Source organism: Cryptomeria japonica, chromosome 9 (genome assembly GCF_030272615.1).
Source record: "Cryptomeria japonica chromosome 9, Sugi_1.0, whole genome shotgun sequence".
Classification (NCBI taxonomy): domain Eukaryota; kingdom Viridiplantae; phylum Streptophyta; class Pinopsida; order Cupressales; family Cupressaceae; genus Cryptomeria; species Cryptomeria japonica.
In genome coordinates, this window is record NC_081413.1 from 236733483 (window position 1) to 236755100 (window position 21618).

At 39.0% G+C, this 21618-nt stretch overlaps 1 protein-coding gene across 1 annotated transcript in view; it reads left to right on the forward strand.

Moving 5' to 3' along the window:
• LOC131076960 (uncharacterized protein C16C9.01c) overlaps window positions 1-21618 on the forward strand; it is a 174595-nt gene that overhangs the window by 91641 nt on the left and 61336 nt on the right. The window contains exons 7-10 of the mRNA XM_058014312.2: window positions 9872-10015; window positions 17507-17621; window positions 17732-17775; window positions 17922-18130. Coding sequence (XP_057870295.2) covers window positions 9872-10015; window positions 17507-17621; window positions 17732-17775; window positions 17922-18130 — 512 coding nt within the window. The remainder of the gene's footprint in view (window positions 1-9871; window positions 10016-17506; window positions 17622-17731; window positions 17776-17921; window positions 18131-21618) is intronic.

Genomic DNA, 21618 nt, shown 5'->3' on the forward strand with positions numbered 1-21618 from the left:
TGGCCACCCACATTCAACCTGGTGGGAGCGGACCAACACGGCATTAAGCCACTCGGCCTGTTGATGGCCCAACAAGTGACGATTGGTACGCAACCATTCTTGTTAGATTTCGTGGTTATTCCCTCGAAGAAGAAAGGCTATGACGCCATCCTGGGGAGAGCGTGGTTGATCAACGCAAGGGTAAACCACAATTGGAAGAAAAATACACTTTCCATGGAGAAGGGAGGGCGAAAATATACCATTGACCTACACACCCAAAATGTCGGCGAAGAGCTCGCCTCTTCCGACTCGGAGGACTCTAATAAAGGGGAAGGGGGTCTCGATGAAAGTAAGGGCAAGAACGTGATGGAGCCGAACAGTGAAGGGGTGCTAGAATTGGAGGGATGTTCTGAAGATGATGTATGCTCGACTAACGGGCTCTTCCACTGGCAAATGGAGGATTACGAAATGTTCCAAAGCTACAGGCTCGAAGTAGAGGAACCAGAGCAACCAATAGAGGTGTACCTGCCGGAATACAAAGAATATTGGAAGGGAGACGCCCCAAACCCTGGCGACGTAAATAATCCGAAGAGTGTCGGCACCGATTGGAACCCTGTGTGGAAGGCCGCAGCGTTCAAAATCTTTATTATCCTTCTTCTTCTTATATACGGGAAGGAGGTCGTGGTCCCTGTAGAATTTGTGGTTCCAGGTCTTTCAATGACCAGTGAAAATAGATTGGCCACCAACACGTACAAATTGAAACCTTACCACGCGAAGCGCGCAGGGGACCCGAGAGGCCAGACAGACACTCGAGAGCCAGGAGGGGGACCCGAGAGGATGGAAGGGGACCTAAGAGGCCGGGCAAGCAACTCGAGAGGCACGGGACAAAAGCAGGAGACTTTTGGGCGAGGAAAACTGAGAAGGATGAAGGGCGATCCCAGAGACAGGGGACCCGAGCCGAAGACTCTCTAGACAACTTCAAAAAAAAAAAAAGAAAAAAAAAAATCGCACGGTCGTACGATAGTGACCGTACGGTCAAAAAAGGGGGAAAATGGCCACCGTACGGTGGGACCAAGGTGACACCACCGTGCGGTGGACGGTGCACCACCGTGCGGTGGAATCACCGACGGTGACACCACCGTGTGGTGGGACCACTGACGGTGGAACCATCGTGCGGTGGTCACACCGTGCGGTGGGACCACCGACGGTGGAGCCACCGTGCGGTGGAACCACCGACGGTGGCACCATCGTGCGGTGGAGCCACCGTGCAGTGGAAGCCACCGTAGGCCGCGCAAGGATATAAAATGCCGCACACCGCCGAGGCAAGGAAGAGACGCCGCACGTAGGAGACACCACGCCGCACAGCAAGGGATAAAGGAGGAGGAAGACGCACCGCACGGCCCGATCCAACCAAAAAAAAACAAACAAAAAACGACGACAGCCAGATTTCAAATGATTTGCTGGAGTTTGAAGTTAGGACACTGGAAATTCAGAGTAGAAAAGAAGGGGTTTTGACATCATAAAATATCACAGAAATGATGCGCGCCATGGACTTTCGTGGGGTTCTGAAGGTTGTAAATTGGTGTTGGGACCGCACCTGGGGCGCTGCCCCAGAACCCCGCGAGGGGCGCTGCCCCTCGACCCCGCTGGGGGCGTTGCCCCCAGACCCCCAGTTTATTTTTGAGCTACAAAATACCACGGGAAGTGTTGTGCTTGCTTGTCCGTATTGTGCGAAAGAAGCCCACAGCTAAGCATTGGCAGGGAAGCCATAAGCCGTAGAGGGAGACGGATTTGGAGGTTGCGAACAAACAGAGTTTGAGGGAAGGCATTGTAGGTCTACGCAGTTGTATGACACCAGGGAGTTATTCAGTTCAGTTTTTAGCCTTTGGGGAGTGTGATGGAGGATTTGAGGTGTCTCCTAGCATTTGTGCCAGTGGATTGTGGCTACCTCTAGGCATGACTGGTACGCTTTGAGGAACTCAGAGGATGTCTCGGCTGGACGTGAGGTTGCCGTGGTGGATGCACAGAGGGCTCAGGAGGAGTTGACCACCAGGTTGGAGGCAATAGTCGCGTGAGACTTAGTTCAGCGTACCCAGGAGAGCAGCACGGGTGGCTATCGAGGACAAATTGGCTAGGGAGACAGTATCATTTGAGTGGCAGTTGGTGGAAGCTGAGATTGAAAAACATGTTTTGTAGACAAGTTTGGGTTAGGCACAGGAGGATTGTGATGGCAAAGGAAGCAATATTGGTGAAATCCGCACTTGAGCATCGGATGGTAGCAGAAAAGGGTTTTCAGGCGAGGACGCAGCAAGTGTATAAGATCCGGGCCCGACTAGCGTCAGTAGTTCCTGCCGTTCATCTCTAATTTGTATTAAGTCGTTGGAGTCAACTTCTTTTCTTGGGGGGGATGATGTTGTCGGGAATAATCATTATGTTATGTTGTTATGTTTATGTTGTCGTCGGTAATAATGAGTTACAGCGGTCAGTTAGTTAGCCGACGGGTAGGTAGTTGGAGTCGCGACGGTTGTGTCGCACCCCTTCGGCTGTCATATATTGTACCACCTCCGGGTGTTGGAGGACATGTAATATTGACGACATATTATAATATGAACATCCTTTGACATTAATGGCAAGCTTATTCTGGTACTTCTTTTGTATTTGCATTGTGCATTACTGTTTAGTTTCTGTATTCTTCCTGTTTACCCAGTGAGGTAAACAGAGTTTTCCTTTCAGCAGTTGTAATTGTAAAGATCCTCTGACCATATGTTAGTCCATCTTGGGCACATTCTTGGTTAGAGTTGCTTTCAGCATGCACTAAGATCCTCTGACCATATGTTAGTCCATTTTGGGCACATTCTTGGTTAGAGTCACTTTCAGAATGCTTTAAGACCCTCTGACCATATGCTCATGCCTTGCCCAACCCGGGATCCTGGTGTACATTCTTGGTTAGAGTTGTATTCCGCATCGTTATGGTTTAAGTGCTAACCCTAACGGATGTGAGTTGCATTACTTTTTGTAATTGAAAATTGAAAAAATTGGCAGGGATATTTCAGAGACTCTGTGATGGGCACTTGTGTTCACTTGCATTTCCATACATGGGAGTAGCCATGATGGACCCACCCTCTGGGAGTAGCCATGGTGGATGTCACTACGTGACTCATATATCGAGAAGGATTCCTCCCTAGCTAAGAGGGAGTGTTGATGTTTATAGCGTTGGTCAGTATCCTTCTCTGAGCCGACAGAGCAAAACTAAATGTCTAATTGGCCTTCCGGCCTTAGACATTTTGTGAGATCGAGTCATATGTGTATCGATTTAATATTTATATACTCTTGCCGATTTTTGTATTTGAAATTACAACTAAATGTAAACCCGCCATCTTTTGTGAAAAGTCGGGTTAATTATAATATAACCAATGTCTAATAAATGAGACGTGCTGGTTTGTAAGAAGCCGACTTTTGGTATAAGTCATGTTACTTGATCATGATGTGGTTGGGTATATAGATCGGTGCACCTTATCTCCTTTGGCAATTCGAATTCATCATCAAGCAGATCGTATTCTTCTTTGATAGCATAGTGATATTCTTCAGCAGTTCGAATCTCACACACATCAAGCAGATCGTGTTCATCCTTAAGCGGTGATACATTCATCTTCAGTAGATCGCATCTTAGTATATCTTCACACATCAGTTGCACCATAGACAGCGAGTGGATTGCACTTCTCATACACAGCAGATTGTATATATTCCTTACACTTTGTGACTTGTAGATTGAAGTGTTTAATAAATTGTTTGATGCTAGCTTCAAGGAGTGAAGCAAATTCATTATAAAGACATCTTGTATATTGATAAATAAGATAAGGAACATCATTGCTGGGTTTTTCACCTTCAAGAGGAAGGTTTTCCCAGGTTAAATTTTGTGCATTTGTGTTTGAATTATTTCTATCTAATCTGATCATTAAAATTAACATGCAGGAATTTGGTAGTTTGCCTTCTGGGTTTTTCTTGGTTTCTCGAGAGTTTCAGAGTGGTATGACATGCATGTCCAACTGAGGAGATTTTTGAACTTTCTATTTTTAGTAAGTTACAACGGCTACCTGGATTGTGCTTAAAAGGTGTTTGAAGTCACTATTTTTAGCAATATGCTATTTTTTGTAAGTATTATTTTTAGCAGTATGATACAACACTTGGTTTCTATTTTTGGTAGTCTGGTCTGAGGGGTGGCTTATTCAGTTCTCTTGGAGTTCATTTTTGGAAGGTAATATCTAAAGTGAGTTTATAATTCCAAGTTGCTTTTTGACCACCACGCCTAGGCCCAATGACTTTTAAGTTGGTTTTAAAAGATGTTCTCATGTGGGCATCCAAGTGGGGAATTATAAATAATCTTAATTAAGTTATTTGTGCACATGAAAAGGGAAATAAAATAAAGTAAAACTTTTAATCCCACATGGCCTAATAAAGAGGGTTGATCCCTTTGAGAGAGCTATAAAAGTAGGTTTGAGAGGCTCATTTGGGTATACTGAATATTGAGATAACGAAGTGCTGCTGAAATGTTTTTAGATTCTTAGCTTCGGGGTTGCGTGCCTTCCTAGCTTGTTGCAGTTTTGAGTTTGAAAGACAACTCCTAGCTGATTGGAGCAGCTTCATGCAGAGGTTGCCATTGGATTCAACAGAGAAGTTCTTGGTTTTTCAGTTGTGGAAACCCTCTTGCTGATTTCATGTTTTTACTCACCCTGGTTGGAAGATTGAACTGATTTTTGTGGGTATGGATTCATTCTTCTCCTATGCCCTATGCATTCATTTGCTCCAATTTGTGTGATTTAAGGAGTGTGTGATTTTTAAAGTTGATCAGCCCAGCTTGCTGTTCATGCCATGTTTTTGGGGCTGCATTGGAGTGTGTGCCATCTATTTGGGTTTATCTCTAGGGCGGCTTGCTGGCCTTACCTGGTTGTCCAGCCTTTGTGCTTCATTTGCTTCCAGTTTGGGCTCATTCGGAGGTGATTCAAGAGCGATATGAACATACCAATGATTTTCTGGGTAGCTGTTCAGAAAAATCATAGTATTGCTCTCACAAATCACAGTTGGTAAATTCTGTCCAAATTCTTTATTTTTACTATATTTCGTTTGGCATCGAGTTTGGATTAGACATTCTATGGATTAGCAATGATATTGTAATGATATCTTTGAGTTTTTCATAGTTAGCTTTTTGTATCAGCTGATTTAGTAGTACTAAATAGCTTGCTTGATTTCAGTTTTGAAAGCTAACTCTTTCCCACTGATTACGTGGAAGTGGCTGGTTAGACTGCAAAGTTTTTTCTGCAACAAGTTTCTAGCTATTTCATTTTGTATCCCCCATTGAAAGGGTGGAAGTGGTTGGTTTCACCGCCAAGTTTTGCTTTCAATAAGCCTTCAGTTAATCTTTGTAATCCTTATTGAATAAGTGGAAGTGGCTGGTCATACCGCCGAATTGTAGTGTTCTTTTAATGTTTTATCTTATCCTCCCACTGCACAAGTGGTCGAGATGGTTTACTTTGCTTATTGCTAATGCTAATGGGTGCTAGTGTTGTGTTCAAAAACGGGAAAATCTAAGGGGGTTATTTCATTACAACATGAAACAATGATACAACTAAACCAACAACGAAACATTAAAATACCTCAAAGTGAAGCATTACATACTACATAGCCACTCAGATTTGTTGCAGGAATTCCAGATTGTGAACAGTCATCAGCCAAGTTAGAAATCAATATTCCATAGCCCTTTGCCCAAGAGAAGCGATAGAGTTCATATGCTTCTCCAACACTTATCAAACTCTTCTAATGTGATTAGAATGCTGAAATAACCCCACCCAACACATAATAATTTCTTCCCAGGTCTGAAACCTTGCTCAGAATTTTCTATTCCAGCAGATAGAGGTGCTGAAAGTGCAGGGCAATAGGTTCTAAATCATCACAAACTTGCCCCTTTGCTTCCCAAACTGCCAACAATCAACTACAACCTTCACAAAGATCTAAACCCAGCTTTTGAGGGAATTTTCAGACCTGAAACACAACAGGAAACCAGTCTATACTTCAAAAAGCACAACCAAAACCTAAATGTCCTGCCTAGATTCACCTTAAAAAAAATCAGATTTCATTGAAACCGCCAAAAACCTCAGAAAGGAGTTGCCCAGCTGAGAAGAATCATTTGAAGCAATACCCATAAACATGGAATCAACCCATCAACCAAGGGCATCAAAAAGAAGTGGATGGCCTGCATAAAAAAAGGGATTTGAACAGCTATGAAGCCTTACCGAAAAATCCGTGCAAATCACATGAAAGTTTCTTGCAACTCCACAATAGCACAATCTCCAAAAGCCAAAGTCAGAACACAATATAAATCTTTATCTTTGAAACCCCAAATGTTGAATCCCCATGCCAAACAATTTATTTCCTGAGTGAAAATACCAGACTAGTTAGGGTGGATCTTTCATCATCGAAACTAGCAAATTTGAAGAGGGTTTTCGTCCTCAACAACTCCTAGAAGAACCATTCTGTTTATTCCATCAAGATGTCCTTATGTGCGCAACTCTGAATGATAGAAATGAGAGTCAAAACTCCAAAGTCATTAACAAACATCATTAAACCAAAGTCCCAACCTCAATTGTTGATCAAATTTTTCCAATTCTATTATTGAAAATTGTGTAATTATATTATTTTCTGATGAGTACAAAAGCCGCTGTAGCAAAATGTTAAATACAATAATAAATTACATAGCTTATATTTATCAACAAATTGTAGATATATTTATTGCTGACCTTTCTGCAGTCCTACAAGATATCAATCTGCAACTTTAAAGGTTCTTCATCTACCTCTAAATGTTGTACGACATCATTGCAATAGTACAACTCCTCCAATATTAAGTACGACAGCTTGAGACTTTGACTTCCTTCTGTCTTGGTACCAATGGCCAAAGTGTAATCTCCCCATTTTGGTCTCTAGCATGGTTCTTAGCTTTGGCTTTGTCAATGTACGCCAGCCTTGTTAGTGGGGTTGTTTGATGTTGGTAATAAGCTCATCTGGTCTTGAGGAGTCATATGACACCTTACAAAGTGAAGTCCAATTTCTAGTGTGTTCTCCAAGATTCTTGGAGAGAGTGTCTATTCATAGAAAGTCACCTGGTCAACCTTTATTTTCATTATATATCATCAGTAGCATTCTAGTATGGTTAGATTTTGATTCCGAAGGTTCTCGATAGTTTTCAAAACTCAAGTGAATTATTGAGCTTTAATTTAATTTTTTTGCTAAGGTTGCTGAATTTTATAAAACAATTTAAAAAGCACCTTAGTGTAATAGCTCGTTGGAAAGGAAATGAAATGTTTTAAATCTTGTATGCTTGAAATGAGGACCCTGTATATCAAATATATTTATTTTTTCGTAAAAGGTTGTTTTTGGAGCCAAAAGTATTATTTTATTAGAAGTGTTTATTAAAATATTAAAGGTGACTTTATGGAAATTGGTGCCTAGGGGAGTTTAACTATATTTTAAAAAAAGATTAATGTTATTTATTTAATATGGGCGTTTGGAAAGGGGACATAAGGAATAATCAAAAAGTAATATTTTATTTCCCCAATGTGGTGTGCTGGGTTTTGATAAGAGCATAAAATGTATTTTTGAAACTCATTTGCATGTGTGAGAATTAGTTTGACACTCATCTCTTCTCTTTGCCATTTTCTAGTTCCTTATGTTGCTCAAAGGTCTCTATTTGGCTTTGTACCTCATGCACAAACTTATGAGGCGCTTTTGTGTACACTTTGGCATTTCAGCATGGTATTTGTGCAAGATAATATTTCAGTTTGTTAATGCTTCAACCAAGAATTTTTGTCTTGCAATATGTACAAATTACTTCTCCTTTCTTTGACCTATGGATGACATATTTCCAAAAGTTCCTTTCTTATTGGGGTCAACATTGGAACAATTTATAAATGTAAAGTACGCTACAATAAGAAATAAATGAAAAATTAATTTAACATTTATGATTTCTAGTTAAATTAAGATTAGAAAAAGTTAAATTAGTTAAGGTTTGTGGCTATAAAATAGAAAAGAATTACAGTCACAGCCAAGGTTTGTTCATAGAAAGAGATTAAAAATAGCTAGGGTTTATTCTTGTTCCACGAAGCTAAAATAAAAATAAAAAATGTAGAAGACAAATGAAATTTAAAAAAAATAAAAAAAATAACCTTTTCAAACTTGCTTCAAGTTGATAGTGGGCTGCTCCAAATCAATGGTGAGGTCTTCCAATTGCTTTATAGACTTCTTTAGATGCACGAAGGGCTGCTACAAACTTGCCCGTATGGTATTCAATCAATGTTTGTTACTTAATTTGTGTGCTAGTTTCTTCTTCTATGGCATGTGATTTTGGTTCCAATACTCTCTTCTTTCCTGTCCTTGTGCTTGCAAATGAAATGAGTGGCACTTTTAGAGTGTTAGAGTTCATCTTAAGTTAGTAGGTTTTAAGTTTTTTTTTTTTTTCGTTTACTTTTCCTATCTTTTTTAGTTTCCTACCACGATCAGGTCTATTTGTTGGGATTGTTGAGTCTAACAAGTCTAGTAGACTCAACAATAACTAGACAAGTTGGGTACTTGGGACATGAGTCCCTAGGCCTTGGTTAGGCCTGCTCACCTTGAGACTTGCCAAATTTTGTAACACTAGGAATCTGGAGTATTGTTATACCTACCAGGTTTAGTGCTAGAGCTTTCTCAGTATTAGATTTGGAAGCGCAATTAAGAGTTAGTGCTGTTATCGGGAAAAAGTGTATAGTTAGTAATGTTAATTATCAATAGTTAGTTAGCCGACGGGTAGGTAGTTGGAGTCGCGACGGTTGTGTCGCACCCCTTCGGCTGTCATATATTGTACCACCTCCGGGTGTTGGGACATGTATTGTTGACGACGGATATAATATGAACATCCTTTGACATTAATGGAAAGCTTATTCTGGTACTTCTTTTATATTTGCATTGTACATTGCTGTTCGATTTCTGTATTCTTCCTGTTTACCCAGTGAGGTAAACAAGTGCAATATAGGAAAACCCTAGGGTTGTGGCTAACGAATCTTGTGGAAGTATTAGTAGATATTGATTCAGACTTTGGAGATGGATCACACATACATTCTCATTCCAAATATATTGGCCAAACATTTATTTCACAATCTGCAATGGATGAGGGTCCTATCTTGAGATTCCTTTTCTGTGATTAGGGTTTCCAAATTATTTTGAGGATGCTACATATTAGATATCATGGTGTGCATGAGAGTTATGTTTTCTATGCACTACGCATCTTTTTAATTTATAGATACTTGCTATAAGTGTGGGCATTTGTCTTTATGCTCTCCTCTTTTAGGATATGGTATAAACATTGAACAACTTAAAAAATTTATACAGCTCTAACTTTGAATTGTTATAAACTTGCCTTGTTTTTTCCTTCAATTGGGATATAAGTTTTTCTGGAGAAGTAGGCAATTTATTTACATAAAATTTATTTCAAATCTACATTTAGACTAAATTAGAGAATCTATCTTGACTTGTGCTTGTGGATTATAATTTATTGGAACACAAAGGATCAACATTATTCTTTATTCCATCAAGCTTAACAAAATCAATTGATGTATAAAATAATGGCAGCATTGAGTAACAATGTATGATCGTAAGCTGGAGGTGTAAAAAAACAACCTTTATATAGCCATTGCATTCTTCCAAAAGCTCCATCCTTTCAATATAGCAATTGCATTCAGCATATGGTAGCCCCATGTAAAAGAAACTTTATTATATTAACAATAAATTATTGTATTGTAATGTTTGATTTGGTATCAAAGGAAATTATTTCCATTCCTTCTGATTCCATCATAACTGTTGGTGGCAGAAATGCAAGGGTTTACCATATTGGTGTTCATCCAAGTGGGCGAGATGTGGGATTTATTAAGGAACTTAGGAGTACTGGGGCAGAAATTGTAAGTGTAGAGACATATACACATGCACTGGATATAGTGACACGATCAGAACTCATGTAAGTTTTATTTCCTAGTTTAATGAATGCAAACTATATATTTAATTAAGTAGTTTTAAGTGTTTTGTTCAATACTTTTTAAGTTATACAGCAATAGCTAGTTGATAAAGTTTCGGTTAATATATTGAACTTTTTAAGTTTGTGTGTTAGAATGAGAATTTTGATGTAACATAAAGTGGATACATCCTTTTTCATGTCATGTACTGAAGACCAAAATCCAAATGATTGCTGCAGCTTAACCGCTTTTTTATTGGAATAAATAGATGGTAGAATATTTTGTCAGCATCCAAAACTTTACCCTCTGCTCAAGAAACATATAGTTTCCCATTTGTTCGTTTCATGTAACCAGACGCTAGCAGAATTTGAAAAATAATCCAAAGAAAAATGAAACATGCAGTTGGGTACTAGAGGTCCTTAGGCCAGTTGACTTGTTGACATTATGATACCAGTACCATACTTCTCCAAAGATTGCCATTAGTAAAATTTGATAACTTAAAAAAATAACAGGAGGTTGGTCTTTGATTGCCAATTTAGTATGACTAGTTTGTCAAACAAAATCAGCTTCAGTTTGGTTTATTCAATATTTCACCTGCTATCTTTTTAAGGTTCTTCTATTGACATGTCACATCATCAAATGTGTTATTTTTAGTACTTTCAGATTGAATAAAACTCAGAAAATTAGAATAAGGTTAATTAACTTATTGTTTTCCAGACTTAAGCATAATAAAGGAAATGAAATGCAAAAGACAAAACATAGTTACCCTAGGAAAACCTCCTAGGAGGAAAAACCCAGCCAAAGGATCCTCAGATCTGATTATGATTTTAATTCAACTGAACATTACATATGATCTGCAGCCTCTTATGAAGTTCGCTGTATGGTCTGTTGCTTCTTATGAAGTTCACTGCCTTTAATTATGGATCTGCAGATGTCTGATGGAGTTCGCTGGCTGCTATTGAGGATCTGAAGTTCGCTGCCTTTAATTAGGGATCTGCAGATGTCTGATGGAGTTCGCTGTCTCCTATTGAGGATCTGCTGTTACCTAATGGAGTTCGCTGTCTACTGCTGCTATCTATAGTAGTTCGCTGGTTGCCAGATACCTGAATATGAAGTTCGCTTTTCACCGAATATAATTTTCATCTGCTTGAGTTGAATGATAATAATGAGAAGCAAATGTCACATTTATAGGAGACTTATTTCCTTTTAACATGTCGGCCTTCTTGTATTTAAACATTATTAATTATATTAATTCCTTTTAATTAAATAGGATAGGGTCGGCCCTATCAAGGAGGCGTGATGTGTTTAAGTGTAGCGTGGGAGCCTTTTTAGGTGGGAGCCGAGGTGTATTGGGCCTGGCCCTATATGAAGGAGGCGGATTCCAATGTTGCCCAAGGCAATTGGAATCCGCCAGCCCTAATTACAAACAACACTCCCTCTTAATTAGGGAATAGAATCATAATCATAATCTTCCAGCTTGCACACAAGCATAGATTGGATCCACCTTGCATTGCTCACAGAGGATGGAGAGGATCCTTTTCTACTATCTTACATTGCCCGCAGAGGATGGTTTAACAATTACACTTCCTTTTACAATACCATCTTACATTGCTCACAGAGGATGGTTAATAAATACACTTCTCCCTGAGAAGTTTACAATACCACCTTACATTGCCCGCAGAGGGTGGCTAACATTTACAACACCATCTTACATTGCCCGCAGAGGATGGTTAAGAATTATACTTCTCCTTGAGAAGTTTACACTACCACCTTACATTGCCCGCAGAGGGTGGATTTATACAATACAAAGTATCACTGAACTTGAGACTCCCTCTCAATCGGAGTTTCATTTTCTACAATACCAAGTCTATCCCTGAAGTACACAAACTTCACTTTGGATAGAGGCTTGGTAAGGATATTTGCAACCTGCTCATCAGTGCTGACGTATTTCAGCTGAATGGTACCCCTTTGCACCATATCCTGAATAAAATGATAATGGGTTTCCACATGTTTTGACCTGTCATGAAACACTGGATTGATAGACATTTTAATACAACTTTGGTTATCACAGTGAATAACTGTAGGGTCCCATGGCTGACCAAACAGTCCAGCAAGAAGCTTACGAAGCCACACTGCTTCTCTGGATGCTACACTTGCTGCAATATACTCAGCTTCAGCAGTACTCAATGCCACTGAGGATTGTTTTCTGCAGGCCCAAGAGATCACTGCAGAACCCAAGCTGAAACAAATACCGGAGGTGCTTTTCCTATCTTTGACACTTCCAGCCCAGTCTGCATCAAAATAACCTTCCAAGGTTATTGGAGTGTTACGTGGATACTTCAGCCCAAAGCCAACTGTGCCCCGCAAGTATCTTAGAATATGCTTGGCTGCAACAAGGTGAACATGCTTGGGCAAACTCATGAACTGACTGAGAGCATTCACAACAAAACATATGTCTGGTCTAGTGTTAACTAGATACATTAGTGATCCAATCAACTGTTGGTACTCGGATAGATCTGCAAATTCAGAGTTAGCTGCAGAAACACTTAACTTCTTTAAGTTAGATTCCATAGGAGTAGACATTGGTTTACAATCCATCATTCTAAATCTTTTCAAAATGTCAATAGTATACTTTCCTTGACTTAGAAAGATTTCGTTAGATATTTGCCATACTTCTAGACCTAGAAAATAATGCATTAGACCTAAATCTTTCATTTCAAATTCTGAAGCTAATTCTTTCTTGCATCTAATAATAAGTTCATCTTTACCAGTCAGAAATAAGTCATCCACATAAAGAACTAGAATTAGCATTTCATCATTGGCTACTTTAAAGTAAATGTTAGGGTTAGCATCATTTTTACAAAGCCTAGACTTAGCAAATATTTATCAATTCTTTCATACCAAGCACGAGGAGCTTGTTTAAGAGCACACAGAGCTTTCTTTAACCTGCACACATGGGTTAATCTATCCTGAATCTCATATCCCTCAGGTTGCTCAATGTAGACTTCTTCCTCAATGACACCATTGAGAAAGGCAGTCTTAACATCCATCTGATGTAGTTTCCAACCCTTAGAAGCAACAATAGCAATAATTGTTCTAATGGAGGTATATCTAGCAACAGGAGCAAATGTTTCTTCATAGTCTATGCCTTCCTTTTGGGAAAAACCACGCGCTACAAATCTAGCCTTGTATTTTTCAATACTACCATCAGCATTATGTTTAATTTTAAATAACCATTTAGAGGAAACAACAAACTTACCTTTGGGTCTGGGCACAAGGTCCCATGGATCATTCTTGATGATTGACTGATATTCTTCATCCATAGCAAGCTTCCAGGCATGGTGACTTAAGGCTTCTTCAACATTGCAAGGTTCAGTTTCAATGAGATTACACATTAAAGAAACATAGCTGGAAAATACCTGAGGTCTCTTAGTTTCACGGAAGGTGCCACTTGGAGCAACAAATCTTTCAGCTTCTTGAATGGTGTTTCTTACCCAAAGTGGTCTCTTCTTGGTAACGACAATGTCACTAGGAATATCAGTGGGATTCATGGGTTCTAGAGGATCATCATGATCATCTTGAGGTGGAGGTTCAACTTGCTCCCTCTGAATCTCAGGGTTAGTATCAACGTTTATATTTTGATTATCATTAGTTTCATCAATAACACAGGAACCTTTCGATTTCTTAAACGCAATGTCTTCTTCAAATTTAACATCCCTACTTACCTCAACATACCTTTGACTTGGGATGTAAATCCTGAATGCTTTGGAGGATTCATTGTATCCGACTAGCATGCCTTTCTTGCCGAAGGGTTCCAACTTTGATCGCTTTTCCTTGGGCACATGAACATAGACGGGACTTCCAAAGATCCTGAGGTGACTAATGTCTGGTTTGAATCCCGTGAAGGCTTCTTCTGGGGTCATGTTCTTTAGAGCACGATGAGAACATCTGTTCTGGATATATACTGTTGTTCTAGAAGCCTCAGCCCATAGGAAGGTCTGCAAGTCTTGATCGTGGATCATAGCCTTTGCAACCTCCACAATGGTCCTATTCTTTCTTTCAGCAACACCATTTTGTTGAGGATTGTATGGAACACAAAACTCCCTCTTAATTCCTGACTCAACACAAAAATCATGAAAGCTACCGGAGGTGTACTCACCTCCATTGTCAGATCTTAAACATTTGATTCTTTTACCAAAGAGGTTTTCAGTTAATGCTTTAAACTCCTTAAATTTACTTAAGACTTCATCAGATTCTTTAGGTTTCAAGAAGTAGATCCAAGTTTTCCTAGAGAAATCATCTATGAAGATTACATAATAAAGGAATCCACTAGGAGATGCTATAGACATAGGACCACATAAATCAGAGTTAACAAGTTCTAGTTTGTCTTTAGCTCTATTTTCACTTTTATGAAATGGACTTTTAACATTCTTACCAATAGCACAACCTTTACAAGTGTTATCATGAATTTGACTGAGTTTAGGCATACCTTTGACTAACCTTTCAAGGGATGGAAGGGCTTGATAATGTAGATGTCCAAGTCTTCTATGCCATAACTCACATGATTTCGGGGCCTCATTAATGAGGGCTTGAATAGGGTTAGTAGAGAGCTTATAAAGACTGTCATATCTATGACCAATTATACGAGCAGATTTAAAACTATCTTTCTTAGACCAAGCAAGAACTTTTCCTTCAGAAAATGCAATTTGATAACCTTTATCTTCTAGAGCAGAAATGGAAATTAGGTTTCTTTTAATTCCAGGAACAAACAATATATCACTAAGATGCAAGGAAATACCAGAATCTAATTTTAGAGAAGTAGAGCCAGAACCTCTTATCGAATAACGAGTGTCATCACCAATTACCATGTGAAGGCTGGTATCCTTTTCTACTAGGCCTGAAAGATGATCGCAGTAACCTGTGATGTGTCTGGAGGCACCACTGTCAATCAACCATGTATTGCTATCTGAGGGTTGCTATCTGAGGGAACACTACTAGATAGAGCGGAGATGAATAAGAAGTCATCATTTTGTTCTGAGACTTCATTTAGGTTTACTTCACTTTGGTTAGGGTTAAACTGACATTCCTTAGCATAATGACCGAATTTGTCACATCTAAAACATCGCACATGTGAGGTATCTCTTGGTTTCTTCCAAGGGTGTTGGGAACTAAAGGATCTGGAATCCCTATTTCTTTTAGGATAAGGTTGCTTCCAATTTCCCCTTTTCTTGCATTGAGCTGCAAGCATGTGATGTTCATCTACATGGGGGCTCTTGGATTGACTCCTTGTGAAGAGGCGAGACTCTTCTTGGATGCAATCATTCTTAAGGCGATCAAGAGTAGGTAACTTCGACCGACCACTTACGGTTTGGATAAATGACTCCCAAGAGTGAGGTAGACCATTAAGGGCAATCATGACAAGGTCTTTATCTTACATGTTATGGCCAATTAAACCTAGCTGATTCTTTAGTTCTGAAATTTTTATGAAGTAGGAAATAACAGAATCTTCTTTAGCCATTTTGATATTAAGTAGTTGCTGTCTTAACGTAATTGCCCTACTAAGATTGTTAACTTCATATGTACCTTGTAGGTGGCTGAACATTTCCCTTGCAGTGGTGAATGAGGCAATAGAGGTGACGAGGTGATCTTTGACTGAATCAATGAGAATCTTCCTAGCCTTGATAGCATCCCTTTTGAATTGTTTCAACTCAGCTGCATTCGAAGGCTCAGTTAGCTCTTTCGCTTCAATGAATTGGAGAAGATCTTCTTCCTCAAGAGCCAACTTGATTCGAACTTTCCATGCAGTAAAATTTAGATTCCCATCAAGCCTATCTTCAACTTTCAGCCCCATTGACCTGATCTGCAAAAGCTACAGCAATCTGGAAATAAAGGTGTACTGAATTTTAAATCTGAAGATTGATCTAACCAATTAGCTCTGATACCATGTTATTTTTAGTACTTTCAGATTGAATAAAACTCAAAAAATTAGAATAAGGTTAATTAACTTATTGTTTTCCAGACTTAAGCATAATAAAGGAAATGAAATGCAAAAGACAAAACACAGTTACCCTGGGAAAACCTCCTAGGAGGAAAAACCCAGCCAAAGGATCCTCAGATCTGATTATGATTTTAATTCAACTGAACATTACATATGATTTGCAGCCTCTTATGAAGTTCGCTGTATGGTCTGTTGCTTCTTATGAAGTTCGCTGCCTTTAATTATGGATCTGCAGGTGTCTGATGGAGTTCGCTGGCTGCTATTGAGGATCTGAAGTTCGCTGCCTTTAATTAGGGATCTGCAGATGTCTGATGGAGTTCGCTGTCTCCTATTGAGGATCTGCTGTTACCTAATGGAGTTCGCTGTCTACTGCTGCTATCTATAGTAGTTCGCTGGTTGCCAGATACCTGAATATGAAGTTCGCTTTTCACCGAATATAATTTTCATCTGCTTGAGTTGAATGATAATAATGAGAAGCAAATGTCACATTTATAGGAGACTTATTTCCTTTTAACATGTCGGCCTTCTTGTATTTAAACATTATTAATTATATTAATTCCTTTTAATTAAATAGGATAGGGTCGGCCCTATCAAGGAGGCGTGATGTGTTTAAGTGTAGTGTGGGAGCCTTTTTAGGTGGGAGCCGAGGTGTATTGGGCCTGGCCCTATATGAAGGAGGCGGATTCCAATGTTGCCCAAGGCAATTGGAATCCGCCAGCCCTAATTACAAACAACAAAATGTCCCCCTTGCAATTTTCATTCTACTAATTTAAACATTCTCTGTTGATGAACTGCATGATAAATTACTGAATAAATGGAACAATATGCAATTTGTCCCACTTGAGTTTAGGCCCTGCGTGTATGATGACATGTTCATGTGCTCTGTTTTGTGAGTTTCTATACACTTTAGACAGGAATGCTGGTGATGTCCATTGTTAGATCTGTAATAGATCTGGTGATTAAGACGTGTCTATGAAACCAATCATTTTTTGTTTTGTTTTTATGATTCATACAATCAATATTAGTCTTTAGAATATATTAAGAATAATGTACAAGAGTGTGATTTTTATTAAAGCAGCCTTATGATATAGGACACATTTAAACAAGGGTTTATTCTAGTCTTGTATAATGTAAACTAAACCTGTACCTCTGTCTACATCTATTGAATAAATTATCCACTTTGAAAAATTATCTTTTCTTTGTTTTCTTTTTCTTTTGCCACTTGAAAGATCATCAAAATAAGTACTGTCTGACTTAATCATCTTTATATAGGTTTCCAATTTTGGTGTATTTTGCATTAATAACTATCTTACTGTACGGCATAAGGCTAATTATCTGAAATAGCTTTTATATTGCCATATTACATGGCAGATATCATCTGCAATATGACAGTGCAAACTTAATTTTTTTCAGAAACAGTAGTTACATAACATCTTTACTGGTTGGGTTCTCTTGGGAAGCATATTCACATTGTGTTTTTGGCTTTTTTGTGTAACAGAGAATTAGTTTCATCTGGTAATATATTTTCCTCAAATGAAAAAGAGGCTGCTTCACTTGTTGGACCAGGGTCACCAATGGAGATGATTGAGCGGATTACAGAACTAGGAGCTGAGGTTCTGATTGTGTAATGGACTAAATCAATGTTGATATGCACTATCCATGCTTGTAAGACATTGCAATAATTTTGGAGTTCAAATGCAATGCTGATACATTTATTTTGCAGGTGGTGACTCTTAGAAGAGGGCCTTTTGGAAGCATTGTTCATAGGCAAGATGTTAATAATAAATATTCATTGACTATTTCATTTTGTTATTTTCATGTCTCATCTATCCTTTCGTTTCATTATCAAAAGTAGAAATTGCTGTTCGTCGAGAGATGGTAGCCTTTGACTTTATCTTGCTCTGTATCACCAGATCTGATACCCGGGAGACATGGGAAATTCCAGCTTTTCATGCAATATGTGCTTCACAAAGCCCTTCATTACAAGGAGAGAATACAGTAGGAAAAGTTGTAGATCCAACAGGTTGTGGCAATACCTTCTGTGGTGCATTTGCTATGGGCTGGTGGAAGACCCGCGACCTATTAACTTCAGGCTTGTGGGGGAGCGTTGCAGCAAGCTTTAGTAAGTAAACTATCATGTAAAAAAATGATTCGAAGAATCTAGCTCTATGGTTGTAGGTGATAGAGTAGATAACTTCTGTGAGTGTCCAGTCCATTGGCACAATAATTTACGAAGGTATTTGCTTTTAACACATATTTATTCTTTCACAATACTAAAAGGTTCTCTTTCCAAAAATCTTCCTACAAGTTTTATAGTATGTAAATTCATTTCCTTGCCCAGTCCACACTATCAATGAGATATCAGAAAACTCAGGTTATATGCTCTTTCCAAGAGTAGTGTATAAAGGGTACTCAGTTGTTTGTGCTTGTATAGTTGAGACTTGTCATGTCCCCTTTTCGGACTGATGATAATCATGTGCACCTAATCCTATTATTTTATTTTTCATAAGCTTGGATAAGGTGAGGGAAATAACTTTTAAATAATAATTTAAATTTGTTTTAAGTTTATGGTATAATATTTTAGAAAGGGACAATTTATATGTTGTTTTAAAAGAGGGTCAATGTTATGTCGTTAGAGAAATGGGCCAAGAGGAAATTTCTTAGGTTTTTCCTACACTTTTATTAAGCTTTCGTAGGTTAATAAAGCGAGTTTAATTAGGTGACTAGGTAGTTTGAGGTGTCATCGTACAAGGGAGTTCCCATTTACTATTTTGGGAAGATGCTTTGCTATCTTTAGACTGCTTGGTGGTCACTCCCTATAGGCTGGTTTTGCTGCCTCGACCCTCTCTTTGGTGTATATAAACTCTCTACTTGGCTTGTATTTTGTAATGTGCCCTTCCAAATTTGCCCTAGAATGTAATGTCCCTACTTTGAAATATAATTTAATAAATAATAATAATAATAAAATTGAAATACAAAAGAATAAATATAAAAATTATATTAAAATATAAAAGAATATAATTAAATATAATTAAAATTTGATTAAAGTTAATGAATGGTCAAAAGGCATGAAATGATAAGTTGTGACTCCCTCGAACATAAGATATGAAAGGGAGAAGAGAACCTTGTTTAGTCCTTAATGTGAGGTTGGTAAACTCACGGATAAAACAAGGATCCCCCACACGTACCAACTATTCATGTAACAGAACATTCATATCTCAAGCATAAGTAACAATAACAAACATCTAAACCAAAAGAATGATATCTTTATTGAATTCTCAAGGATATGTTAGTACAATACCATCCTTGCTGAGGTTCCATCCGAATCATATATAGACTCGATGGTTGGCCAAGTTGCCAACCGTCACTAACTACCAACTACCCCACGGGAACCTCTTGGTGACGCAAACATAACCAAACATAAACACCCATCCCAACTACAAACTAACATGTGTTATTGACCTCTAACATCAGCCCCCCCCAAAAAAGTAGTCGTCTTCCAGACGACTAAGACAATAGGAGCTGGAATACAAAACAAAAGACTAAGACTGAGAAGGGGGAGGAGGCATCCCTGTAGTGGTCAAAGAAGAAGGTTGTTGCCCTGTGTGGAGTCTGAGGTTCTTCCCTGCCAGCAACTGCCGTTCCTGAGCCTTCTTCACCATGTGTGCGGCCTCCAATAGTTTTTTGTCTTTTTGCTCCATCTATAAGGTAAGCTCAACCACTTTTGTTGCCAATACTTGCACCTCCTTCTGCATGCTACAACGGGCCTCATAAGTAGTCACTTTCGTTTCTAGCTCAGTCCTCAGGTTCTTCTCTACTGCGGCTAGCTGCGCATGCTTCTCCCCTTCTTTCTCCAGTTTTGCTACATACAGCCGTTGGGTCTGCTGCTGTAATGTCCCCTTCTCGTTGATGTCTTTCCAGTGGTCCATTAGCCTATTCCTGAGACCCGTAGGCTAGATGGAATGAAGAATGAGGGTCAAGCATTGATGAGGCGAGAACTTACTATTTTTAGTAAGTTAGGGGTTGGCCGTTTTGGCGATACTGTCCTACTGAGTTCTCCATGCTCTGTCACTGGATGCGAAGATCATGCTTCTTAGAGCAGTAGTTCATGACTTACTATTTTTAGTAAGTGGCAGTATGGCATATTTCTATTTTTGGCAGTGGACAGGGTCCTGATCTTGCAGCAGTTCAGTGGTCTTCCTTGCTCAGCTTCATCTTGGTTTTGGCAATAATCAGTATTGGAGTCATACGTGATATAATTTAATATTATTTCCTTATCCTAAGGTTTAATATTTAATTAATTTGATTATTTTTACTACTGATTCATGGCCTTGGAAATTGCGCATAATGTCTCCTAAGTGCTAGGTGAATTTTATGTCTAGAAAGGGACGCCAATTTTATAATGGGAGATATTATTTTATTCACCACAAATGTTTGCTAAGTCAAAATCGTGGTCTTATGCTTCTTGGCTTAATTCTTTGACTTATGGTATGGGCGCCTTCCTTGGGCCCACGTGGTAAAGGAAATGCAAATGGAGAAGTTGAATTTGGGCGAATTTGTGAGCATTTGCATTTGGTTTTGGGGAGTTAGAAGTTATAAATAAGAGCCTTGGGCTCCCATTTTGATTATCATATGAATTTGCATCGTTATGTTGCCGAATTGGCGATTGAAAAATCTGAGCTTCGAAGTGTGGCTTCCTAGCTAAGTCTCAGTTTCGTACTTGCAAGATAGTACCTAGCTATGTCCATGTATTTCCAGTGCTGTTGGTGAGTGAGTTGCAAATTGTGGAGTGTTTTATGTGAGTTTGGAGTGTTTTCTGGTTGTTGGTCGCGAAACTGCTGAAAGTGTATTTTGCTCATACCTCTTGGCCAGGCGGTTCCATCATTCTGGGTATCGGCTCATCCATCTTTCCTACCACCGGCGATGCATCTTGTAATTTTTTAGCATCTTATGTTGAGTGTGGAAGTTTGTAATGAAAATCAAACTTCCCAGGTTAGGCGTTGGGTTTAGTGAGTGCATTGGGAAGCATGCAAAATAAATATGGGTGTTTTGATAGCTTCCTTTGGGTTTGTTTTCATTGTGGCTGGTGTAGCAATGGTTTAGAACTGATTTTAGGTGAATTGGGTGAGTAATGAGAGAGTTATGAGCGTTTTAGTGAATCCATAGGCTGTTGGTTTTGCATTTCCAGCCTGCAGATTTTGATGTTAGCAGAAATTTGATGCTTATTATTTGGATGTTCAGCATTACTCTTCTTCTCTCACTATCTTGATTATTGTAAGGTTAAGTAGTAGTACTACTAACCAATTCTAGCTTGTAAACTCTCATCCTGCTGAAAAGTGGAAGAGGCTGGCTTGCTGCCTATTTCAATTGAATTGTAGTTTAGTCCTCCCGTTGCATAAGCAGTCGAGTGATGATTGATTGTAATGGTCCTCCCGCTGCATAAGCAGTTGAGTTGAGTTGTTTGTAATTTCAGTCCTCCCGCTGAAATATCGCGGTCGAGTGATTTGTGTCTTTGTGTGTTTCTCTTGGCTGGTTCACTGCCAAGTTTCTGGCTTTCCCACTGGATAAGCGGAAGAGGCTGGCTTGCCGCCTGTTGACGTGTATTTTGTA